The 19934-nt window shown below is 38.3% G+C and overlaps 1 protein-coding gene across 5 annotated transcripts in view; it reads left to right on the forward strand.

Annotated features, from left to right (window-relative positions):
- Positions 1-19934, forward strand: part of TLR3 (toll like receptor 3) — a 71896-nt gene that overhangs the window by 46774 nt on the left and 5188 nt on the right. For 2 of the 5 annotated variants that reach the window (XM_072406147.1, XM_072406148.1), the window contains 5 exons: positions 2817-2885; positions 6167-6617; positions 8084-8275; positions 11139-12973; positions 13761-19573. In XM_072406147.1, the coding sequence (XP_072262248.1) occupies positions 6174-6617; positions 8084-8275; positions 11139-12973; positions 13761-13989 (2700 nt within the window). In that variant the 5' untranslated portion in view covers positions 2817-2885; positions 6167-6173 and the 3' untranslated portion in view covers positions 13990-19573. Of the gene's footprint in view, positions 1-2192; positions 2707-2816; positions 2886-3523; positions 6618-8083; positions 8276-11138; positions 12974-13760; positions 19574-19934 lie in introns of those variants that run through there. The other 3 variants (XM_072406149.1, XR_011919963.1, XM_072406150.1) reach the window with 3 other exon arrangements.

A 19934-nucleotide genomic window follows, 5' to 3' on the forward strand; every position in this document is an offset into this window, starting at 1 on the left:
AAGAGCTTACAATCTAGTGGGTGAGGGAATTTACAAACACAAAAGGATGGGAGATATGTAGTGGGGAAGAAGTGATGGTTTCAAAAGACAGAAGAAGATGGGTAGGCAAGTTTGAAAAAATGGGTTTTGAGCGCTCTTTTAAATGAGCAGAAAGTAGGAGCAAGCCGAATAGGACGAGGAAGACCATTCCAGAGAGTTGGGGCAGCTCTAGAGAAGTCTTGTATCTGTGCGTGTGATGAGGTTATGAGTGAGGAAGTCATTAGGAGGTCATTGAAGGAGCGGAGAGAGCGTCAGGGGGAGTATTTTTTTACCAAGTCAGAAATGTAAGTGGGACAATAACTCTGTGGAGATTTGAAGGCAAAGCACAGGAGCTTAAATTTGATTCTAAGGTGAAATGGAAGCCAATGGAGAGAACTACAAAGAGATGCAGCGGAAGAGGAGCGGAGGGAAGGATGGATGAGTCTGGCTGCAGCATTCATGATAGATTGTAGAGGAGAGAGTCAGGTTAGTGGAATATCAGAGAGGAGGATGTTACAGTAGTCCAGACGAGAGATGATAAGAGCATGTACAAGGAGTTTGGTGGTCTAAAATCTAAAAGAAAATAATTTTAAATTCCAAATAATTCCAAATATGACACATAGAAGAGGGGGGGGGGGGGGGGGTTATACTTTTATAGCTATATTATAACATGTGACATGTGACTGTAAATGTTTGTAGTAGGGTGGAGATGTAGTATCTTGTTTACATCATGGCTTTTCCAGGTACCGTGGTGTATAGCACACTAGGTAGGAATAAATTTCACTATATAATAAATTACAAATATACACACAGAAATAAAACCAATGCCTAATAAGTGATTTGACAACTTACATAGAAGGCAAAGAGAGATTTAACTTTTTGTCTGGAATTCCACTTCCACAAATTAAAGTTTAATCAAACATATAAAAAAGTTAACACAAGCCAAATAAAAAGCAACCATCTGCATTTTAGGCTTCAGTGTTCATGCACAATAAAAACACAAACTATTTTTATGGTTAACTTCAAATTAATGATCTGCAGGGACTTCTAGGCATGCCTGTGTACACTTTGGGGAAGGGTTTGGCAAACTCCGGCCTTTAGGCCAGATACGGCCTAGCTGGTAGTTCGTTCCAGCCTAACGCCCCCTGGTCGATCTGGCCTAATGCCGATTGGCTCCAGAGGGGGCCAGGGGGCGTTAGGAGCTGCCAGAGCTGCTGGAGCACAGCGGAGGAACTACCGGAGCTCCGGTGCCACCTCCTTGCAGTTGGTCCCCTATATACTGCGGCCGGCATTAATACTTCCACCACCACGGTAAATAGGGAAAGCTCCCTGAAGGGAAATCCCTCTCCTCTGCAATGCATACAGAGGAGAGGGATTTCAATTTAGGGGGTGTTCCCAGGTGGTGGGCGGAGCCATAAGGGCGGGTTGCCTAGTGTGCTCCCGCCCACCCCATAAATGGCCTAGTGGCCATTAAACTTTGCCGATCCATGCTTAAGGGTATCATAGTTTTTTTGCTCCTTCACAGGCATGCACAGTTTGGAAGCTTTTTATATTTGGCATCTGCTTACAAGACATAACCTCATCCTCTATATTTTACAGAATAAAATATAAAGGGATTGTACTGTGTTTGTGGGCCTTACAATAATTTAAGTGTCACGCACAGTTGTAGTGGGGCAGGCATGGGTGGGAACACCTTGCCCTCACTTCTTTGGGAATGGGCACGCATGCCCACTCTTATTTTGTATAGAATTCTTTGGTGGTCCATGGCTCTGGCCAGTCCGACCCCCCGCAAGGTCAGGAGAAGGACCCCGATTGGGGGGGGGGTGCACTGGCCAGAGACACGGACCATGTCTCCCGTATGGAATTGCCAGCTCAGGGCGGTGGGCTGGTTGTCCTGCGATGGGGGAGTGGGTTCTGGTATCAGGATGTCGCCCTTCCCCTTTGAGTAACACCAAGGCAGGGGTGTAGTGGGGCAGGCACGTCATGGTTAGTACCGTTCCCCCTCTTCTTTTATTACGACTACACCCCTGGTGTGAAGTGAAAAATTTCAGCACTATCGGTGCAGACATGATGAGGAGCAAAGTGTGCCAATGCACAAGGGACCTGGGACAGTACTCAGCCACAAGGGGCCCCAAGCCAGTTCTGTACAGAGGCCTACTGTTAGCTATCCCATCTCTTACACCTACCACCCATATTACCTACAGGTTATTTGTTTAAGGAAAAAAACATTTTTGTTTTCAATATTTAAAAATGCGGCACTGAAAGCACAATTGTTAACATGGCAAAGGTTAACGTGGAGATGAAACTGTTTTGTATTTATTTTCACACGTGGATAGATTATTATACAAATGCTGATTTCTTTTTGCACTTTCTTACTGAATAAACCTGTTAGTGTGTTTTTTTAATATCTTGTAACTTGAGTTTGCAATCTTTATGACAGCTGTAGATAAAATAAAAATTTTCCTTTGACTGCCATTAGTTGCCAAGCACCTGTCATGCACCCTGTACAGATACAAGGGCTGTGTGTGGCCCCTCCCTGGGCCTGAGGGAGTGACTGGAGCCTGACTCAGACACTCTTGCAGCTCCACCTTCTCTCTTCTCTACATGCTTACTTCTGTTTATATTTTAAGGTTTTGCATGCTTCAGATTTATTATTAATACTGAACCCCTGGCATCCAGGAGCTGTGTGTAAGTCTGCACAAAAGTGCATAGTCTATACATTCTATATTAGCTTGTTGTTTTTACAGATCTCTGTGATTACTATGAACTATCCAGTCTTGCTTTTCTTGCTTACACAGGCTTGTCTTGGATATGCAGAAGCACCATTAGCCGGTCAATCTATTCTTGGAAGACAAAACACAGGAGAGGTACAGAGAATGAATGCAGACTTCATGATCTTACTTGTAAATGCTGCTACATCTGGGTGACAGGGATAAAAATGGCATGTTTTCATGTTCAGCATGGGTCACAGTGAAAGAATGTACTGGAAATATAAGTCATGTGAAGAATAAGGAATTATACTCATTTCACAAAACATAGAGGCATATTTTAAAAAGTAACAAAGGTGACGTGTACTAAACTTTCACTGTAATTCAATATACATGCAGGCATTTTGGTGAATATTTAGTGTTTGTCACATTTACTATTTTATGGATGGTATTCTTCTATGTATTAGCTTTTAAACAATTAGGGTTTTTTATCCCCCATGGCGTTTTAATTCTGTTTGTATTTTTACGCCAAAACAGTACATTGTTTTGCATTGAAATTTATTTTACATTGTAGACTATTATTCTTAGGCATAACTCACCAAAACATGTCCAATATTTATTGATTTTAATAATAAACTTTAAATAAAAAAAACTTTAAATCTGTTAAAACAAGGGTGCATAAAATACTGAAAGCTGTAATATAACTGTACAGTAGCATATATTATATATAATATAATTATATATATATATATATATATATATATTATAATGATTACTTTATATTGCTTTCAATACAGTTATTTTGTTTTGAATCCAATACAAAATAATTTGACTTTCCCGCCCGCATCGACATCACCGAACTCTCGGGGAACATCAGTGCACTTGCCAACTGAAGATCGAAGGAACAGGACGCAGCCAGAGGACTGGCAGGACGCCGATGGGACCAGGTTAGTGTTTTTTTTTTTTATGTTTTTAGCTACCCTGAGTGTGGCTTGGGGTTACCGCTTTTAGAATATTTTTTTTTCCCCGAGCCACAATATAAAGCTACAGAATCCACTCCCCACTTCCCTGCTGACATGCATACACAAACATTGTTTGCTGGCCCTAATGTTGTAATGTTATGTAATGTTACAGTCCCAGGTCTTGTGTCTTCTTCTGTGCACAGTAGGGGGATGCTTTTTTGGGTATTCACATCATTTCATGCATGATGCGGACGTTCATTTCTGGCTGTCAATTGCCGGGGATCTCTCAAAACCCAAAACAGTGTCCACAGGCAATGATGTCAGCCCAAAGGAATAGGCCACTGTGAGCATCCATAATAAGCCTGGGAAGTGGACTTAGATAAGTGTAAAACACTCCACAACACCAAACACTCCTGCTGTAAGGAGTTAGAGTTGGGCCTTACAGTGGTCGATAGTTTTATTAAATTGGATGTTAGATTTGAAAAGATTTTAAAAATTCTTTTAACAAATGAGACATTCTAAATCTGTATCAAATAAGCCTATGAATCAATTAATCAGGAATGTTCTTTTTTTTGAAAATTAAACCTATGTGGGAGTGTGTTGGGTGGATTTGTGCAAGGGAGAACAGCAAGCATAAACTCTACTAGTTTACCTGGCAATTACAGGCTGGTCAATAGGGTAGAGTGTCAGCCTCCTGGCCAGGAGTTCTTCGCAAAGCTTTACAATGGCTGAGCTTTGGCAGTGATGAAATGTCATGTATGTTGTGTTTCATTAAAATAATTAGAATTAATCCTAATGTGTTTTTAGATTTTTGGATAATTAGATTAAGATCATTACCTTTCATCAGTGAACCTGGGTGATCCAGAAAACCTGAAGTGGATCTGGTGCAGGATTGAAAACATTTGCTAACAAATAGCAAATACCTTTTTAAAAAATCTATTGTTTGCTGGATTGGCCAGGTTCACTGATGAAAGTGTGTCTTCTCCATCAGGCCCAATATCTCTACCCCAATGTTTTGTAAACAATTAACACCTTCATCCATGTAATTTAAAGCCTAAACACCAATGCAACACCAAGGATGAGATCATCATAATAAAATAGAGTAGTTCAATACGTTTCACACCTCTTGGTCTTGAAAAATCAAGATCCACAACATCACATTCCATGGTGATTGTATATGTGCTGTGTGGATATAAATGGGGAGGTGTATTTCCTACACTGGTAGAACTGATATAGCAGCTTGGAAAGATGTGAAAGGTCTTCAACATCACAAAAACAGGTCCAGTTGAATGTGACTAATATCTACTATCTATATAATGTATTGCACAAATAAGAACCTTCACAGACATCAACATTCCTTCGTATTAGCAGATGTCACCTGATGAACTGATTTGGTATGGGTCATGGTAGTGGTGGTGTTCGAATTTGGGTTGTCCTTATATTCGACCCGAATATGGCTGTTCGAATTCGGATAGACCCCACCTAAAAAATATGGCATTTGATGGCGCAAATTCGTATGTAAAGAAATGTGTTAAAAAAATGAATGTTAAAGTAATTTATTGAATGTGTGTGATTTGTGTAACTAACTTTTATTTTTTTACAGGTTATCCCACAATGACAGGATGATTCCCACAGCTGCACAGCCGTGGGAATCCTCCTGTCAGTGTGGGATCCCCGGGCACTAGAGGTTAAATGAGGACAAGTTTCCCCATTCATCACTTCTAGTGTTTTGTGATTGGCTGAGGAAAGGTAAACCCTGATTACAGCTCAAGCGTCATCACGATTTTCCTTTCCCTAGCCAATCAGCGAGCACTAGAGGTGAATGAATGGGGAAACTTGTCCCCATTTAGCCTCTAGTGCCCCGGGAATCTTCTCAATGAATGCAGCCAAGTCCCCCCATTTAAACCTCTAGTGCTCTTTGATTGGCTGAGGAAAGCTTACCTCAGCCAATCAGGGAGCATTATTCCTATTTCTGGATAGAGTTTCTCTAACCAGGAACACAGGACTCCCTGTGTTCTTGGATAGAGAAACTCCATCCAAGAACACATACAACTAGTAAAGGGCTGCAAGAGCAATCAGTGGAGCAGAGCTGTCAGCTCTGCTCCCCTGATTGCTCTTGCAGTTCTTCACAATTTCTAAAAATAGCCCTAATTCTCCCACCATTGACTTCAATGGTGTTCGAATTCGGCATTCCATCACCTGAACAATATCTCTCTATTCGATCGGATAGCTGTCGAATTGAATAGTGAGATATTCGAACAACACTAGTCATGGGACCTGCTTGTCGATGCCTGATTTTTGATTATTCAACAAGAAGTTGGTTTTTAGCTCCATAATATATATAAAATAGCTTTATACATTAATTTACTGACTGTTCGTTTTTTTTCCTAGAAGAGGCCATAGACAGTCATTAGTAAACATTTGTTTTTTGAAACATTCTTTCTTGTTATAATGATCAACTAAAGTTTTGTTTTACAGAAATAAAATGAAAATGCCATATTGTACCTGGCTATATATATTATTGTCCTTGAATGCAATAAGTCTATTCCCTGTCTGTACTGCACATCGCTGCAAGGTAATTGAAGAAAAAGCTGACTGCAGCCATTTGGAGTTGTTCTCAATACCTCCCGACCTCCCTGTTAATATTACAATTTTAGATCTGTCCCACAATCGCCTAAAACAATTACCTGCAGCCAATCTCTCCAGATATGATCAGCTTGAACATCTGGATGTTGGCTATAACACTCTGCATATCTATGAGCCAGCATTATGTGAACAGCTGCCTTTGCTGAAAATTCTCAACCTACAGCATAATGAGTTTACCAAGATTTTAGAGAAAGCCTTCTTCTTCTGCACAAACCTTACTGAATTACACCTGAATTCCAATGGAATAAGAGAAATCACTGGAAACCCCTTTATTAACCTGCAGGTATGTTTTATTACAAATCATTTTTGCTTTGGATTTTGTCAGAATGGGTTACAACTTCCAACATTATTTTTTGCTGTCTATGCCACCAATGGGAGAATTATCCAGTGATGTAAAAAGTTTTTTTTTTACAGTTGTCACTTGAAAAAAATATTTTTTCATGTGAACATAGTAATAGATGTCCAAAGCTCTTTACAGACTCTCAATATTTGTCACTAAACAATTGCTAGTGATTGCTTTCGGTGATAGTAGAAGCAACAGGTGCCTTACAGATGACCCTGTTCTGTTCCATAGAGAGGGGAAGAGGAGGGAGAGATGCTCCTGCTGCAACTTTCCTGCTACAAAGCAACAGTGGTTGTTCATTTCAATTTTCTAGTGGCCCAGCATCTCGGAACAGCTGTACTGTTAGATTTGCAGCTGAAACTATCACAGACTTTATTGTAGGGAAGCATTTCTCCATCTTTTTAACATGGGGGAACCCTTGGAATAACTTTCAGGTCTTTGGGGAACCACTAATATAATTACTATACCCACAACAGTATATTATTGTGGTGGTCAGTAGGAAGAATGCCTCTTACATTGCTTGCTAGCGGCAATATAACCCTTACAGATCATTGGTGTCACCTAAACTGACCCGCAAGTCAAAAATTGCTCAAGGAATTGCCCCTAACAAACTCTGGAGGAACAGTAAGGTTCCACGGAACCCTGGGTAAAAACACTGTTCTAGAGCAAGCAAAATCTATTTTCTGTACACAGCTTCAGAAGGGATTTCCCCTCACTTTAGTGACATTTCCTCTTCTAGTTATGTCACCAAAACAAGAAGTGTGACATTTCCAATGGGGCACAAACAGAAGACCTTGCAGAGGTTTTAACCATTCTTTATTGTAAGGCCATGTTTAGACAGTTAACATTGAATCAAATGGGTCATTTTTTTATTTTGTTTGTGGTGGCATCTTTGCTTCATGTTCTTTTTTAGCATGCAGCATCCAGCGGTGGTTTGTGGCCCCAAATGCTCCCAAAGACTTGAAGTGGCACAACTTGTCAGCACTTATGCAAGCATTTTAAGCAGTTAGTCTGCTAGGCTTTTGCAGCCACTTGCAAACATCAGCACAGGTACTGCCAGTCTAAACACAGGTTCCCAGGGCCCATTTACTTTGTTGTGATGATGTAATATTCAGTTAAGAAAACATTTTATTACACATGGCTGAGATGATCATTCCAACGCACACAGCTGTAGCATGCTGTGTCAGGAAAAAGGGTGGTTATCACCTTTCCCATGTATTGTGATGCGTTGGCTGTTATTTTAAAATGAATATTTGTTTATGCTTTAAAATGCAGTGCGGACATGAATGGGCCCTACAAAAACATCTATATCTTTAAAAATATAAAGTATATAGACTTAATAATCTGAAAACCTGATTGCCTGTTAAGAAACTAGCCTAATATATGTTTTTATTTTTTGCCTACAGAATTTAAAAAAGCTTGATATGTCTCACAACAAGATGACATCTATGACCTTAGGAGATACAGAACAGTTAATAGATCTTACAGAACTTTTATTTTCTCATAACTTAATCAATGAACTAAAGAAAGAAGCTTTGGCATTTCTTGGAAACAACTCTGTACAGAAGCTTGATCTCTCATCTAATCCCATCCGAGAGGTGAGAGGTTTTTATTATATGGGGGCAGCCATCGGACTTTTATAATTTATGTGCTTAATATACTTCCTATTTTTCTTGGTCTCAAAGGGGACCTGTCACAAAGCTAAAGACAGCTGTCTGAAAGGAAGCTCTGTGGATGAAGTGTCATACACAGGCAGTTAGCTTTAAAATAGATGTCCATAAAAAGGCAGTAACATGAAAAATTAGGATTGAATATGTAAAACATAAGTCATTTTAGAATAGTAATGATAGTATTAATCAGTGGTCGCCAACCTTTTCCGACCTACAGACCAATGAATGCACAGCCTCCGGACCGTGCATGCGTGGGGAACCGTGTGTCACTTAAAGGGGTAGAAACTTCCCCCAAGAGTGACGTCATGATGGCAGAACCCGTTTACTCTCCCATCGCAAGTCTGAGCCTGTAATGGAAGAGTGAGTGGGTTGTGTCCGGAGATACACCCAGCATACCCCCCTGAGCCTGCGATGGGTGCACCAGCCAGAGCCACAGACCACCAAAATTGTCTTGCGGACCACCGGTTGGTGACCGCTGGTGTAAAGAATGAATGTAAAGGTATGTTTACCTGCACGTAGCTGACATTTCTGCACTATAGAAAGCTCTCCTATAGGGCAATAACTGCTCTGCTCTGAACTCTGTACTGTTCTGTAGAAATATAAAGCGTGCTTCAGTATGTTCCAAGAACAAGCATTATATATTTATATATATATATATATTTATATAGGTATATATATTATCAGAAGTATGCCAGTTCCTTTGAAGGGGAGTGAAGGTGGTGTGCAGGTGTGGTATGGGGGGAAAAGGATGGGGGACAGCTGCAATGGTAGCAGTGCAGAGGGTTTTGTTGATAAGGAGGGGTGGTTGCAGGTGCACAAAAAAATGATGCCTGGTAAGGAGCTGCCCAGCTTTAACCCCAAATATGGTTCTCCCTGGCGTGGCCGCAGCAGAGGTTATTTGAAGGGGTTATGAGGGGGATAGTAAAAGTACCAGGCTGAATTAAAACAACCATGTAAGCTGATAGGACTGGAAATAAAAAAACAAAAAAAATTCTGCATTGCAACACAGGCTTATCTGCTGCAGGGACCATCCTGAATGTGCAGGGGAAATTGTTTTTTTTTTTGTTTTTTTTTTTTGCTGAACTTTGGAATTAAGCTTACTATTACAACTAAATCTGCATTATTAGGGAAAACAAGGAATATTAACTTTCTGCAATGTGATGTTACTGGCCTAAATTATTTTGTAGTGCATGTGGGATGTTTCATGTTAGGGCAAAATAGAAGTCAAGTGTTTTAGACCTGTTTAGTGAAAAGATGATGGAAATGCATTCTTATGTTAGTCTTTGGCTGATGCTGGAGAGTTAAAAATACATTTCTCTGTATATTGTGTCCTATTGATGCTACATGTAAATATAGGAAGCTCGGTTTGTGAAAGCAGGTGGTATGTTACTTCCACATTTACTTGCAAATGCAACTGAAACCTTTGCTCTTAATCAAAAAGTATTTTAGTTTTCAAGTCTTGTCTCTCTCTAGCTAGTAAAACTGGGGAAGGTCACAGTTCCTCAATATATAAGACTTCCACTTTTTATGTCAAGAATACTTCCTGGCATAGGTACAGCAGGCATATGTATTTGACATTTGCACCATAGTCTAATTTGCATATTCATTTTTTGTGGATGAAATTAGGATCGTTATTGACAAATTGAACATTATTATTAACAATATTAATATTAAACAGGATTTATATAGCACCAACATATTACGCAGCGCTGTACATTAAATAGGGGTTGCAAATGACAGACAAATACAGACAGTGACACAGGAGGAGAGGACCCTGCCCCGAAGAGCTTACAATCTAGCAGGTAGGGGAATTAGCACACAAAAGGATGGGAGATATGTAGTGGTGAGAAGTAGTGACGTTTTTAAAAGACAGAAGATGATGGGTAGACAAGTATAAAAAAATGGGTATTGAGCACTCTTTTAAATTAACAGAAAATATGAGCAAGTTGAATAGGATGAGGAAGACCATTCCAGAGAGTTGGGGCAGCTCTAGAAAAGTCTTGGAGCCGTGCGTGTGATAAGGTTATGAGTGAAGAAGTCAGTAGTAGGTCACTGGAGGAGCGGAGAGAGCGGCTGGGGGAGTACTTTTTTACCAGGTCAAAGTGGGTAAGCGGGAGAAGAACTGTGGAGGGAACATAAGATAAAGAGAGAAAAACATATCCATATACATTTGCTAAAGAAATTATTAATAGCGATAACAAAATTTGTCAAAATATGTAGGATTTAGGATTTAGTATGAATCCTATGTATCTGACAATTCTGGGTGTGTTGGGTGTCTGTGCTGGTTTATTTCTCATTAATACTTGCATTTAATGCCTGAGAAAGGGTTTTGTTTCACTATTATAGGGGAACCCTACACAGTATTTCATAATTTTTTTTTTATCAATTTGGGGGTGAAAGCATTTCAAGCATGGTTTGTAAATTAACATGTGTCAAGCAGCCAGCAAGTGCTTCTTGTGATTGTGTAATCTTTGCAAATTATTTTTTCACCACCAAGTATGTGAATTATGCTTTGCAGAATGGTAATTCACATTGCTAAGTTACCAGCCTAAAATATTTCAGAAAAGCATCCCCTTTGTGTTTCTGTTTGATTACATGTTTCCATTGGCTGGCAATAAACCAATCTATGATCTTCTGTATAGGCTTACTTTATTTACATTTGAATTCATATACATTTAAAGTAGGTGTGAATTTAGAGTCATTATCATGAAGTTAATTTAAAGGCTTAAATCATAAATCACTTTGCAGGCTCCTTTATATGAAACAGTTAAAATCTATTTGTATTTTGCAGATTTATCCAGGGTGTTTTCAACCACTGAATAACCTAAACACACTTATAATGGCTAATATGACACTTGGTCCTAATTTGACAGAACGACTTTGCACAGAACTGGCTGCAACAAAGGTTAAAACTCTCATTCTACTCAATTCTCAACTATCAAAGATACACAATGGGACTTTTAAAGGCCTTGCTTCAACACCTCTTGCTTTTCTGGATATATCAAAGAACAGCTTAATCCAAATTGATGATGACTCCTTCATTTATCTGAACTCTTTAACATTTCTCAACCTGGAGGAAAATCAAGTCAGTCATTTAAGCTCACGGGCATTTAAAGGGTTGTCAAGTCTTAAATCCTTGAACTTACAGAAGTTTTTTAGTAGTTTTAAAGACCCAAAAATTGATGACATGTCCTTTAAGTCGCTCCAAAACCTTGAGAACCTGAATATGGAAAGAAATAAAAATATCGACTTTACAGAATTCACATTTACAGGTTTGACAAGTTTGAAAGATTTGAGTTTGAGTGAATGCTCATTTAAGACATTTACCAACAGGACATTTTTATCACTCTCAAAATCTCCATTATTGTTTCTGAATCTTACAAAGACCAGCATATCTTCACTGGAATATGGGGTATTTTCTTCTCTGCAACAACTTCAGATACTTGATTTAGGTCTAAATAGGATCCAGCAAAACCTAAATGGCTATGAGTTTATAGGTCTTCACAACATTAAAATGATTTATCTTTCTTACAATAATCATTTAGCCTTAACAAGCACTTCATTTTGTTTTGTTCCAACCCTTGAAAAGCTGAACCTTAGAAAAACAGCATTGACATTTAAAGCCGAGAGCAGATCTCCCTTCTCAAACTTAAAGAACCTCACACTTTTGGATCTTGGGAACAATAATATTGCTAACATGGGAGAAGATTTTTTTGCTGATCTTCATAACCTTCGAATTCTCAATCTACAACATAACAACCTTGCTCGTCTATGGAAAAAAGCTAATCCTGGAGGACCTGTTTTGTTTCTGAAAGGTCTTCAAAACTTGGAAATACTTGACTTACTGTCCAATGGGTTTGATGAGATTCCCACAAATGCTTTCAAAGGACTTTCTAAGTTGAACTTCCTGAATTTGGGAGAAAATAATCTCTATTTACTGCCACCATCTCTATTTGAAGATCAAAACTCACTTGAGTCACTGGATCTTCATAAAAACCTGATTACATCAGTTGAGCCAAATACATTCAAAAATGTTTTCAAAAACCTTCAAATTTTAAATCTGGGTCAAAACCCCTTTGACTGTACCTGCGAAAGCATAGCATGGTTTTCCAACTGGCTCAATACAACAAACATAACTGTTTTAGGACAGGACACCCAATATGTTTGTAATACACCTAATAACTACCATGGCATTTTTGTGCAGAAATTTGATAGTGCTCCCTGTAAGGACACTGCTCCTTTTAAAGCATTTTTTATATTTACCTTCTCTATTACAAGCTGCTTACTGTTTTTGGTATTGTTCCTACATTTTCAAAGCTGGAGAATACAGTTTTACTGGAATGTTGTGGTCAACACAATTCTTGGTTTTAGAGTAATTGATCCAGGTGACCAAACTTTTGATTATGACGCCTATATCATTCACGCCAACAAAGACAATGAGTGGGTTGACAGATATCTGCTTCCACTTGAAGAAGATACTACTTGTCAGCTTAACTTTTGCTTTGAGGAAAGGGACTTTGATGCTGGTTTACCAATTCCAACATTAATAGTCAACAGCATCAGAAGAAGCAGAAAAATTATTTTTGTTATATCTAACCATTTGTTGATGGACAAATGGTGTAAACGGTATGTATGGCAACCCGTGACTTGATACATTTTCACCCTACTTAAAAGTGGAATGCTAAATTAATTTTTGATGAAGCTTACCAAATGTTCTCTATTAATCTTACAAAAAGGTGAAAAGAATAGACTGCTTCATTAAATCTCTAAATTAACTGTGTACATGACAATGACATGGGATTGTAGGAATTTTGGTTTATTGAACTACAGGAAGATTATGTCCTAAAAGAATAGAAATATAGTAAATGCTCTATTTTAGGAAATAAAAACAGTCACATGGGGTCATACTTTTCAGACTATAGAATTACACTTTTTAAGTACGCTGTGTCTGAAAGTATATATTTCCCCTCACTCCACCAAATGCTGCTGAACACTGCACTGTAAATATGAATTGTCCCAAGACTACATAAAAAAAACATTAAAATTACAATTTTGGGAATGTTGATCTTCTTGGTACCTCACAGCTCTAACTGTTTTCTTTTGATAACCTTCGGGTCACTAGAGGGGACTATATTTCGTTTTAATCATATTCACATTAATATTGACCGAGGGAAAGAGAAAATGCAGTCATGTGACATTAAGTCCACTTTCAAAAACATTCATTGCACTTCTACTGAAAGTGCTGTTCCTATACTAAATCTACACCTTTTTGTACATTTGCTTTAACAAGCAACTAACACATTTTGTCACCCTATATTTTTGTGCTTTAAGGTTAAATGTTATTGTTTTTAAGGTTAAATCCTATTGTTATTGTTAGATTGATTTCTAATACATATTGTTTTGTTTCTGAAAGGTTCAAGATATATCAGGCTATCCAGCAAGCCATTGAGCAGAGTCGTGATTCCATCATTCTTTTGTTTATTGAAGATATTCCAGATTACAAATTAAATCACAGTATAAACCTGAGAAGAGGGATGTTCAAGTCCCGCTGCATTCTACAATGGCCCGCTCACAAGGAAAGACTTAATGCTTTCAGACAAAAACTTAAGATTGCTTTGGGATCAACTAATGTGGTGAATTGAAGAGGTTTCAAGCTCAGTCTAAATTGTCTATAATATGGACACTATTGTAAGTTTAAAGGACTTCTCTTTTAGCTTGTTTTTATGTTAACCAGTTTTATGAGAATTGATTCTTCCCTGCTAAAAGATGTGAGCACTAAGTAACACAAAAATAGTTTGTAATGCAGAATGCACAGTTTTTTTCTTTTTTGATAGACTTTGAAAAAGTTGATACATTTATAAATGGCTTGTAATGTATTAATCAAGACAGAAGGGGAGGGGCTTCACTTTTTTAATTTTTTTTTTAAAAAAGGGTGTTGCAGGAAAAAAAGGAAAAACAATTTTGTCTACTCTTTTATGTAAAGTAAAAATGTTAGGTTAGGTCTTCCTTAACACAATTGTGTGAATAGACTCTTGACATCAATGACATTCTCTTCATCTTCCCATGAAGTAGATGTATAGTTTTAAGATTATCATGGTATTAATGTTTACTAAAATTACAAAAATAGTTGATAATGTTTACTTTAGTAACACTTGGTTTTATGTTTTACATGTTCCTACATTGTTATATGACTTATATGCACCGCACCCCAAGCCCTATACATCCTAACACCAGTTAGGCCTAAAATCACTGCTTAAAACTTGCTTCTGGCCTATTTTATAGTGCTGTATAATCTCTGGCCCTTTAATTCTTGTAGTAAAACACCTGTCTGTACTGTTTATGGTTAGTATTATTTTACCTTTACATGCTGAATTCTTTCCGATATCCTAATTCTTGCAGTAAAGCCTCAGCCTATGTCATCTGCCTATGGTAAATGTAGGCCTAGCCTTGCTATCTAAATCTAAAATGTCTTGATTATGGCTTTTTTTACACTGCCGTACTATCATCATCTGCAGCCTCTTAATTCTTCATAGACGTTTGAAAGAAATTAGCTGGTGGCAGGACACCTTTGAACCGGGGCAATCACAATTACTGGCCAATTTAAATCTGCCATTAAAAGATGATCCCAGACCGTTTGATGAACAAGCATGTGTTGCTGCTAAATCTACCAGAAAAACAGTTTTCTTCAAACTGAAAATAATCAGTTTGAGATGCTGCTGCTGTATGTGAACTAGGCTAATTGTATAAGAGCAAAAATCAATTCTTATAATAAATAAGTGCCAATGTATGCTGTTTTGCAAAAGCATTTTTTTATTACCATTGCTCCAAGGTATGTTAGGTGAAGGATTTGTGTATCGTTACTGCTGTCTTTGAAGCCAGATAAAAATATCCTCTCCCCACTGTATGGGGTACATGGTGGTGCCCAGCTTCTCCATGGCAGTGCCCAACTTCCAATTCCATTTTTGACAATATTTTGCCTATTAACCCAAAAATGGCCTTTATATTCTAAAATGTGCCTAGAGACTTCCAAAGTATTTGACTTTAAGATCAAGATTGCTACCCACCTGATTAAAAGTGTTTGAATTGCTTATTCTTAACCTAAATCCTTGGCGCTCACAAGAAATTGAATTTCAGTCAGACATATCCCCACTGGCTTCTCTCTTAGACCAATTTAAACTTCACAAGACCAAACACTTAATGACATATGACAACTGGAGAGAATTTACATGCCCCTCCAGAGTAGGAAATTGCATATCTTTCATAGTTAGGAAGAAAGGGGGTATATTTTTTCTATTACAAACCACTACTGAAGGAAGATATCTGGCATAGAAGTTCCTGTATGTCCAAATAGGAATCAGAACAAATCTTTTTCACAGGCCCAATAATTACATGCAATACAATTAATATTTACACTTCCAAATGCATAGCTTTTATTAAAGACCCTTAAAAAACACACCTCAGATGGTATACCATCTACCAAATATGCAAGATCAACACTGGCAAACTGTGGGCAAAAAGGCAGAGGTTGGAACTCGAGTCGCGTGACATGGACTCGAGCCTGACTAGGTCGCCTAATAAGTGACTTGCGAATCAACTTGGGGTTTTTGTCCAGCGACTTGCAACTCGACTTGCGACTTGACTTCTGGCTTTCCCTGCTGACAGCCAAAGGAAGGAAGGCAGTGAGCCTTCTGTAACACTGCCTTCCTTCCAGCCTTCATTGCATTCTAAGTCCACGGCTTACTCCTCTGACATCTGAAGCGGGCAGGGAGGAAGGCGGTGTTACAGAAGCCTCACTGCCTTCCTCCCCTTCAGCTGTCAGCAGAGAAAGCCAAATTTAGTGGACTTGGAATGCAGGGAATGCAGAGAGGAAGGCAGTGTTACAGAAGCTTCACTGCCTTCCTCCCAACAACCTTTTTTGCATTCTATATCCATGGCTTTCTCTTCTGATGGAGGAAGGCGGTGTTACAGAATCCTGAATAAGTACGACTTGCAAACTCGACATGGAAGAATTTTTGAGACTTGACTTGGGACCTGGTGTCAATGATTTGGCACTCGACTTGGACTTAAAGGGTTAACGCCTTAACCGCAAACATATTTGTATTATTTGTATTTTATGGCAATACAGAAGTTTTTGGTATTCAATTGATCTCCTTTCTTATTGGATGTATTGCAAACCCCTCTCCTGCCCTGGCCTTATTTGGCCTTGGAATAGATGACTTACCTCTAATACTACTGAACTAAAAGTACACCTTAGTGCTTACTAGTTACCTAGACTAATGCATCTTTGAGAGATCTACACGGCCTTGTCATACAATGACTAGACACTTAATATTTCCTGCTTGGTCACATTGGAGAGTGAAGTAGCAGGAACAGTCCTGGGGTAATCTCTCCTTACTAGCATATTTCTTGTCAGTACATGTGCTTCCACTTGTAGCGGCAGTTTAATTGCTGTCCTTCAAGTTGCCAAGTAGCTAAGGCTAGGTTCTCACATGCGGTGAGATTGCTGTGCATTAACTACTGCCTCTCTGGTGAGGCTACATTGTAGCATCTCCCTGCAACACCATAGAGAATAAATAGGAATGGCAGTGAGCGATACTAGTACTGCTCACTGCCAACAGCTGACTAATGTGCAGAATCTGGTTCTTAAAGAAACAGTTCTGTCATGCTAGTAATTGAGCCAACTGCAGGGAGCTGCATGGGATTTAAAGGCAGGTCTGATCCTGCCCTAAAATATTTATACTAGTAAAATAATTTTTGGTTTATATTAAATAAATTTATTTACTTGTGTGTTTACATCTTTCTGGAGTTTAACTTTTAAATAGACCTAAACATTTGTAATTATTATTTGTCCCTATTTAATACCCTGAACAAAATCTAATATTTGTTCGGAGTTCCTCATATAGAATATTAGTTCACTTCGTGCTGTGTGAGAGTGCTTAGGCACTCCTGTACATGCAGCCTCCTATTTGTTTATTTGCAGTGTGATATTCAAGGCATTGCTTCCTCCCTGACTGCTGGTCTCAGCTGTTCTCCTTCCTGGAGGTTTAATCAGAAGGAAGCAAAGCTCTGCTGTTTGATGATAACTGTCTCCATACTGAGACACAGTGCTGAACAGTGCATGGTAAGTCAGTAAGGGGGAAAATATAGGGTAGGCAGTGGTGGTACCTGGTCCTTTTCTCCCTTGCAGCCTTTTTGAGCACAGCTTTCAGTGTCCTGTCTCCAGGAAAAATGTAGAAATCAGAAAAATATTAAAAATACAGTAGAACCTTAGTTATCCAGCACGCACAAGGAAGTGTAGTTTCTGGATAACTGAGGTTACTATGAAACTGAGGTTTTTCAGCCATTCAGCACTAGATTTGAATGGGGAGACTTGTCCCTATTCACCTCCAGTGCTGAATGGCTGAGAAAAGGGAAACCCTGATGATGCTTGAGCTGTCATCAGGGCTTCTCTTTTCCCAGCCAATCACGGTGCGGAGCCATCAGAGGAGCTCTGCTATGCTCTTCTGTCAGCTCTGGTCTCCTGATTGCTCCCACAGCCCTAGCGGTAGTGTGGTATGTGTTCCTGGATGCAGAACCACAGCTTCGCTAGGGCTGCAGGAGCAAGAAAGCGGAACTGTCGGGTGCCGGTTACCTGAGTTCTGGATAACCGGGGTTCTATTGTATATAAATTTTCTCTGTCTGATCATTAAAGGAAGAGGGACTCTTTTTCTTTTAGTTGCATGTACAAATTTAGCTTGAGGCTTTGAGCCCATGTAGCATTCAAACTAAAAAAATAAAAAAAAATACGTTTGTTTTCTGGTTTGATCAGTGGTAAATTTAAAACTGGCAACTAACTGTGTTAGTTTAAAAACAAAGTACTAATTTTATTGTGCAGCTGTTCGATTTATCCTGGCACTTATGTCTGTGAGACAAAATTATTTTTTTTATATATTACTTTTTACCTTTCTAAAAAAAATTTTAAAGAATAATCAAAAGTACAACAAAACTCATGCAAAACCATAAAACCAAAATAAATTTATACATATATATAATTCGTAAAGGGTTTGCTTCAGCAATTGCATAAAAATTGTTAAGTTGATAAACTGGTGGTAACTATAATGTTAATAATACTGCTATTGCAATGATCATGAAGTTATTTAAGTGCCACATTACACAGCACATTACAAAGTTATGTTACTATAATCAGAACCAAAAGAGCCAGAAGCTCTTCTTTGTATACTGGGACCTCTACTCTCCAGATGGCATATGGCATTTACATCCACTGGCTTGTGTCTGATAACATGTAATTAGTATATTGTAGGTTTTTTAATTAGGGTAAATCATATTGCCTGTAGTGCGTTGGATGGTGAGCATATTCTAGGAAAGAGATATGTACAGTATATTCCAGGTAGTGGAGGAAGCATGGGCAAGAATAGTTGCCCAATCCTGCAGTACACCACAACTTTTCACACATTGAGAATCACTGGAGTAAAAATGTCAAGTCTTATGAAAGAAATGTCTGCAAATGTGCCAGCCAGACAGAAGTTCCAAAAATTGCAAGCACATGGTGAATGTCATGTGCTTAGGATACTATTTTTAGAGGTTTAAGAAATTTTAGGACTAAATCTTCAGAAGAATTAGGGAAATTAAACCTATTTGTTTTACAGATATATTATTAGTATCCTCTGTAACTCTCTCAATCCTCTGTAAACTATTTTACTGTCATTAAAATATATTTACAGTAAATAAGTTGGAATATGCAAAATTCAAAAAAGGGTTAACTGTGTGACATTATTCTGGTATGACACTTTTCAAATATGACATTCACTTGATTGAGTTAACCTAAAAACTTTGTATAATTTAGGTGTTTTAATATGGCTTATGACTGCTGTTTACCTATGGAGAGAAAACTCTGTGAGTTTGTCAGGCCATGTGACCTCTTTCAACTGGGGTTTGCCAATTCATACATTTAATGGCACTTCTTTTGCTTTATGTCCTGAAGCAAACTGATGTAAAAAAAAGATTTGCTAAACACACCACTGTGCTTTCTAAATGTACATTTTTTGATCCAGTGATATAGCCCTGGTATGGTCTAATCACTACTTTATACCTGAAGCGTTTAGTATTTCAACAAGGAAGGTCTGAAAAAAATCGTAAAAGAATTGCATTTACTTTGAACTGACTGTAAACTTTTTGTATGATAAAACTGTTGCCATTTTTAAAATAAAAACATTTTTTTTAATTTTTTTTATCCTTTGTTGCATCACAATACTTCTGATTTTCTGCAAGCTATTCACAATTATTTGCTTTCTGCATTAATGTAATCCAGTGATGGCTGCAGGGCATTTCTTAGGGCACATTTCCTGAAATGACAGCAGCAAACCATGTCTGGGTGATGCATGTTGAAGTAGCTGTTTAATGTTGATGCATGTTGAATTACTTGAAATTTGTAGTCTCTTGATAATGCTTCATATGAAAAACAGTTATGCAGAGACAGATGATGTTACCCCACAAAAAGAAGTGCTAGGAAAAGGCAAGATTATCAGATACTACTTTCATGGAAACTGTGGTTTTAAAAGCATTGGAAATATTTTTGAAATTGCTAATG

The sequence above is a fragment of the Pyxicephalus adspersus genome, chromosome 3, assembly GCF_032062135.1.
Source record: "Pyxicephalus adspersus chromosome 3, UCB_Pads_2.0, whole genome shotgun sequence".
In the NCBI taxonomy this organism is placed as follows: domain Eukaryota; kingdom Metazoa; phylum Chordata; class Amphibia; order Anura; family Pyxicephalidae; genus Pyxicephalus; species Pyxicephalus adspersus.